The 6,905-nt window shown below is 48.5% G+C and overlaps 1 protein-coding gene across 1 annotated transcript; it reads left to right on the top strand.

Annotated features, from left to right (window-relative positions):
* Positions 1-677: 677 nt before the first annotated feature.
* On the top strand, positions 678-6,389 carry LOC104522478 (divergent protein kinase domain 2B-like; the record flags this gene model as incomplete). Its single annotated transcript, XM_010164789.2, has 2 exons — positions 678-901; positions 6,061-6,389. Coding segments are annotated over exons 1-2 (553 nt in total), but the record flags the coding sequence as incomplete, so codon positions are not given.
* Positions 6,390-6,905: the final 516 nt, after the last annotated feature.

Genomic DNA, 6,905 nt, shown 5'->3' on the forward strand with positions numbered 1-6,905 from the left:
TTTTGGAAAGCTTCAGGCTATCCTGCTTTCCACAGCATGAAACACTACGCTTCTAAATAATGCTATTTTCAAGAAACAAAGCGGCAATGATTCCACCTGACAGTCTTTTCAGCACTTCTGTGAGAAAGGGAAACTGAGCCAAGAAAGCATCGGAGAAGTCAAGTGATGCACCATTGCAATTCTCCAGGAATAAAGCAACACTAAGGGTCTGGCTTCTTGTAAAATATGCATTTCTGCCACACTAGTATTCCTTCCAAATCATTTTTTACTAAGTGTCCCACACATGCCCTTTGCTCCAGCAACAGGATATCCTTCATTTGTCTGCACAGAGTGCAGATGAGCACTTCTTCGTGTTGTTTTCCAAGTCGGCTGATGGGAGGGTCAGCAGGGGCTGAAGCAGCTGCACCAAGTAAAGGAAAGGTAACCATGGCAACCCAAGTTATCTGCATCCTCCATATATTTCCTTCTCCCCACCCTACATCGTATCTTTCCCACCCAAACCTCAAGCCAATAGAGCCAGTGACCAGCTGGCAGGATGGGGACAGCGGCAGGGTCTCCTGCACCCAGTGTGTCTTGCTGTGTTTTGGGGCTCACCACTGCAGGCTGAGGTCATCAAAAAGAGACTGAAAGCACAGAGAGGGGTAACTTGCCAAAGGCAGAGCTCTCCACTACTGTAGATGGGGCGCTGGATACGTTGCCTTTGCTCCAGAGTTGCAGATTCGTTGATGCTGCTCCTGGTTTTGGCTCTGAGCTGTAACCCTTCCACAGCAGCAACAGCTTCTCCGTCTGCGCCCCACATCAAACCCAGCTACAGTTTTGGCCGGACTTTCCTGGGACTTGATAAATGCAACGCCTGCATTGGAACATCCATTTGCAAGAAATTCTTTAAAGAAGAAATAAGGTCAGAAACTCAGCACCGTAATTTTTAAAGCATTCTGCATAGTAACTTGAAAGTTGCCTGTTAGTATTTCCAAGTACTTTAATGAATGACAATGCAAAGAGTAACTTAGCATCCGGTTGCCATTACAGTGTCTAGTATTTTAATTAATCTCTATAAGCTGCTGCTCTGTCTCTTTTCTTTTAAAGCCACACAAACATGATCAGACTTCAGCTATAAATTATAATTTGAAAGCAAGAGGAAAAGGCACAACTTTCTGCACAGAGAGTGTCTCTGAAACAATTCAAGGCAGTGATGGGAGAAGGGAAGAGGGAAGGCAGAGATCAGCTTGTTTAGATGTACTGGAAATACTTTATTACGAGCAACTGAGTAAAGGCAAAGGGGGTTTAGCTTTGCACGCTCCCAACGGACTGTGTTAACTACAAACATATAAACGTGCCATACAATTTTGTACCAGGTGCAACAACACAAATGTGCAGAATTTCACGTGCCTATTAACTGAGATCAAAAGCGAACTAAACCTGCCTGAGGCATCAGGACTTTTGCACATCAGGTTAGCTATGTGCTCAAAAGTAGACACAGATAAATTATTAGTATGCTTTTGGGAGGTTTCTCTGGGAACTTGAGGGCAGAAGCAAAAATTGTGTCTGCCTCGAAGTTGATGAGACCTGTGTTGTCCAAGCAGTCGTCTGACTGATCCAGTCAGTTCTAGGCTCAAAAGCAGAGTGTATCTGACGACAGCATGGAAAATGTTGCCAGTGTATTTGAGGAGAAAGTTAAAGGCAGTGCTTGGCAGAGGAAGGGTTTATTGGGTCTGATATGATTTATAGAGCCATATGCACTTTCTTTTATAGATATAAAAGCCTGAGGGAGAAGAAATTATTATAGTAAAATTGTATTTTTAATGCTATAATGTAAGTAGTATAATATTGGACAAATCACCATTTTTATCTTAAACTATCCTATAAAATGTAGCATAGTAAAACCATAATGGTTTGTCTGGGATGGACTTGCAATACCGAACATCCATCCTTCCCTTGCTGATGCTGGAAAAAGGCAGCTTGTGGCTTTGCTACGCCAGGACACCCCTTGCCATGGCACACCAGGGGTGCCAGCCCTTGGCGCTTTGCCCTCTTGGCTTTTTGTCTCTCCAGGCCCGTGCCGAGGGTGACGCCGGGGCGTGCAGTAAGTAAGGTGCAGAGGCACTAAGAAGTGCCTGGACAGCAGTGCTGGGTTTCTCTCAGCCCAGCCCTGGTTCTTGTCACAAAAAGTAGGATGGATTTGCAATCAGCAGCTTCAGCTGGCTGAGGCATGCTGGTGTGGGTCTGCAGGGGCTGGGGGTGCATTCAGGCTATGGGCTGCCCTAAATTTTATTCTGTGCAGTAGGGAGAATAAAAGGGGCTCCTGCCCCACGCCCCATCCTCCTGTGGCCCCTTTGCCACTCACCTCTGTGGAGTTCTTAGGGATGTGCCACTGGGTACAAAGCAGCTTCCACACGTGCAGCTGGTCGCAGGTGCACTATTTCGGTTACTCCTGCTTAGCTGCTGGGGAGGTTGGGGCTGCGCAGCTTCCTTCAGCCCCGCTGAAAATAGCAGTAGCCTTCTGCGGTGAGCAACTGCCTCTGGCTGTACAGTGGCCAGCTGCCTGTTGCACCGGGGCACAGGAAAGAGGTGCTACGTGAGCAGAAGCAGGAGGCCCCCACACTGGCTTTCCTCCGGGGGAGAGCGGGAAAGGGGTGCGGGTGGGCAGAGGGTCCAATCATGGTCCGGGAGTGCAGAGACACAAACATGTGGGAGCAGGATGCTTCTGCCTCGGGGAAGGTAGAGGGGCTTCCTAAACCAGAGACTTTTTTTTTCTCCCCTGTGAAACTGCAGCCAGCTTCCCACAAGCAGTGCAGCACAATAAGTCATAACATACAGTTCTGCTCAGAGCGCTTTGGAAAGGGTAACTTTAAAAAATGTTCTCCTAAGCAGTCAGTCAGCTTCAGGCTTTTCTTTGCAGGGGTTAGACTCGTTCTCCCACTTGATTTCTTGAACAGCCGGGATTTTTTGGCAAGTAAAGGTTAAACGGGAAATTTCAGTGGCACTTGTGCTCTTTGATCCACCCCTGTGCACCTTTGCACACGTTCACAAAGGTGGATGGCACTTGGCACTTCTCTGTGTTAATGCTCATTAGAACATGCTTCATTAATTCTCCATCATTTCTGGTAGCTGTGACATGCGTTCACACTCCACTAGGAAGAAGATGTGAGTTTTACTCACAGAACATCTCATGATTCATCTTCTGCTCTAATGTTCTTTACTTCCCTTATCTTTGCCCAACTTTATCCATCTGTAAATGAGAATACCAAAGCCTGCCTACTAACTGTCCAGACAGCAAAGCACAGCAAAAGTTTTCGTAAAATATTATATTTTCAAAACACTGTGAAACTGAGCTGACCAAAACTCTTTGCAGACTTGTGCCAACGCTGGTGATGAGCTTTGCCCAAAAGTAATGGGAAAGAAGCCTGAAAAAGCTGGAATGCTTCAATTTGATGGGGTCTTATATGTCATTTCTTTATTTTTGGTTTTAAGACTTAACTTAATTATTTTTTTTAAAAAAATTTAAAACTCTAAATGCAAGCAAAATTATTTTGGCTGAAACAAAATACTTAATTTCATCCAGGAGAAAAGAAAAACAAGTTTGGTTTTCTTCAACATTTAGTAGTGGGTTGATCTAAAATCTGTAATCTGTGACTCAGTTATTCACACAGATATTACTGCAAGTCTTAATTAAAGCACATTCAGGCCCTTAGCTAAAAGGCTTCATACAAGAGTGAATTACTGTTACAGCACAACTTGATGATGAATCTTGAAAATATCTAGCAAGCGTGCCAGGCCAGTACTGCGCTGCCCAGAAATGATGCCAAATACAGAATTGCTGTGGTCCATGCCAGGTTCCCAGGCCCGTATGGCTCTCCCCTGGGAGCTCTGCAGAGGAAATGGCTCCATCCGCACTCAAATTAACGCTCCGCCCTGGATTTCACACATCCACGCGCTGCTTGCACACAGGAGGCGGCTCTTTCCTGGTATCTGCCTGACGTGAGCTCCCCTGAACGCATGTGCTTGAGCCAAATCACAAGGTACATTTGTGCTTAACTTAAAAAAAAAAAGAAAGAAAGAAAGAAAGAAAGAGAAACCCAGCCCAAAGCCATCTCTTCCCTGTACGTGCCTGGCACACTGCACCTGCTTTGCAGATTAGGCACTGGGAGGGGTCGTGGTGCACAACAAATCGCGGTGAGGCGTAGCAATTACTCTCCGCTCTTTAGTCCTAGCTCAAAATCATACCAAAAATAAAGAACCCAAAACAAACAAGGCATTTATTTTTATGTCAGATGCCCTAATCGTAGGGAAGCTTCAATTTCATATTGGGCAAAACGCCCAAATGACTGAACTGCCTGAACCCCCAAACCTGCTTACACAGCAAATTTTCTGAAGAAGGCGCATGGCTAGAGCCAAAAACCAAAACGTGGCAAGCACCAGCATTTTGGGGAGACTGGCTTTCCCCTGCTCCGGGCACCCCTTCTTGCCCCAGGGCTGAGATGTGCAGGGTCTGTGGGGAGGAAGGGGAGCAAGGCACTGCCTTCAAGAGGGGTTGTGAGGAGGAGGCCAGTTGGTCTCTGATCCCGGAGGGTGGCTAGCATCACCAAGTCAGTTATTTGCCTGAAATCAGGGGAAATTAATCCCCTTAAAATTTTTCTGTGCCAATTTCCCAGCTGGAAGTTGAAAGATCAGCTTCAGCTTTCAGATTTGTTAATGTCTTTTCACTCAACTTCAGCTAGCTGATACTGCAGAGAACCTCTTGTTTCTTGCCTCTCCTGTTTCACTTCTGAACTATCATCAGCTTTAATTTATGATGAGATTAAATTAGAATGTGCTTTCTTACGCACTCAGGCAAGGAGGCTAGGGCAGGAGGTTTTAGATGCAGTGAATGCATCACGTTGGCCAAACGAAAGGTCAGAGTTCAACTGCTTTCCAAGAGCAGGTAAGAGACATACTTAGAAGAGAGGCACTGTGCTCCTCAGCTCCTGGGTGTGCAACACGTGTGTGGGCAGGGCTGAGGGGGCTGCTGAAACAAAAAAAAATTGTCACAGCCTAATTACCCAGCCCATATGCTCCCTTCCTGTGCCTGTGTAGGGGAGAAAATTAGTGCAAGATCTCCATGGCTACGGTGGTGCCACATGCCCAGGGCACATGCCCCCCCGAATCCCCAATCACACCCCAATCTATGCTGCTCCTGAGGAGGTCACTCATCCCGGCTGCTAAGATACAGCCAGTGACATGGGGGGAACCTGTCTACCTAGTACTGAGTAAAGCCACCACCTCAGAACAAAAGGTCATTTTGATATTCCCAAACAGAGTCATAGAATCATAGAGTAATTTTGGTTGGAAAAGACCTTTAAGATCATTGAGTCCAACCAAACACCTAACACTGCCAAGTCCACCTCTAAACCACGTCCCTAAGCACCTCATCTACACATCTTTTAAATACCTCCAGGGATGGTGACTCCACCACTTCCCTGGGCAGCCTGTTTAAATGCCTGAGAACCCTTTCAGTGAAGAAATTTTTCCTAATATCCAATCTAAACCTCCTCTGGCACAACTTGAGGCCATTTCCTCTTGTCCTGTTGCTTGTTACTTGGATAAAAATGCATTTATTGTCAGGACACTTGGTTTTGCAGGGTCCCTTAAAGTATCAAGTACTCTTTTTTTAGGACCCTTTCTCTGGGATTAAGAAAATTTAAAAACTCCAGGGATTCCTCATGCACTGAGACCCTGCAGCCCTCTCCCTTCCCTCTCTCTCTCTACATGGCCCAAAAGACCCCGTCTGGGCATTTTGTCCCCTGCCACATGGCACTGTTCATGACAAGGGATGGTTTAAGCAGGAAGCAAAGATGGATGTTCTTTCTAAAGCGTGTTTCCTCAGCCGATGGCTTTGGCCCACTTGCCTCACCCCGGTGCCCAGAGCTGCCCGCCCTGGGGCCACTTGGCCTTTGCTGTGTGATGGCAGAAATCCCCTGGGGCCGGCGTGTGGCAGAGCCACCGCGGTGGGGCTGGCGCTGTGCGGGTGTCCGTGTGGCTTGTTAACCCGCTCTCCGTGGGGCTCTCGTTTTGGTTTGGCAGGTTTGACACCTGGCTTTCTTCTCATTTAAAGCTGCCCCCCAGCTACCTGCTCAGCTACTCGGGCAACTACACGGATGATGCCAAGAGCTGGCGGCTGGTCGACATCACCCGGCTGACCTCCAAGTACCAGCACGACCGGGCCGACAAGCGCATCTGCACCTCCCTGCTGAAGACAAAGACTTGCAGCCTGGAGCGCGCCCTGCGCCGTACCCATCGCTTCCAGAAGTGGCTGCGGGCCAAGCGCCTCACCCCCGACCTGGTCCAGGTCCGTGCCCCACAGCCCCTGTGCCCACACCAACGGGGGGAGTGGGGAGAGGAGCCCCAGGGCAGTACAGCCTGGTTTTGGGGGAGGGGAGGGAGGAAAGGGTCTGAAGGAGATATGGCCATGACTTGTCAGGTGGAGGGTGAGTTTGGGCAATCGCTGCTGCTCTCCCTCCTGCCCCAGCTGGTGGAGTGGGTCAGCGCCATGTCCCCCAGCTGAGCTCACCCGCCACAGGGGAGAAGCAAAATGAGGCCCGACGGGAAGAAAAGCTCCACAGCCCAGGGCCAACCCCCTCCCCAGCCATAGGTAACACTGTGGCACTGCCTGGTCAGGCCTGGGGCTTGGCCCCGGGGAGGAGGGCACCAGCTCCCGGCTCCTCGGCAGGCTGGGGCTGAAGACCTGTGGAAAGCCATAGTGCCCACTGGCTTCAGGAGCAGAGATAACATCGGGCCGTGCACTCAAACACAGCGACTGCTCAAGTTGGAGTAGTTCTGCTGGGTTTTTGTTGTTTTAGTTTTCCATCATAGCTCAGCATGGTTTGTTTGAGATTTTTTGTTGGGGTTTTTTGGGGTTGTTTTTTTTT

The sequence above is a fragment of the Antrostomus carolinensis genome, unplaced genomic scaffold (genome assembly GCF_000700745.2).
Source record: "Antrostomus carolinensis isolate BGI_N321 unplaced genomic scaffold, ASM70074v2 scaffold50323, whole genome shotgun sequence".
Lineage (NCBI taxonomy): Eukaryota > Metazoa > Chordata > Aves > Caprimulgiformes > Caprimulgidae > Antrostomus > Antrostomus carolinensis.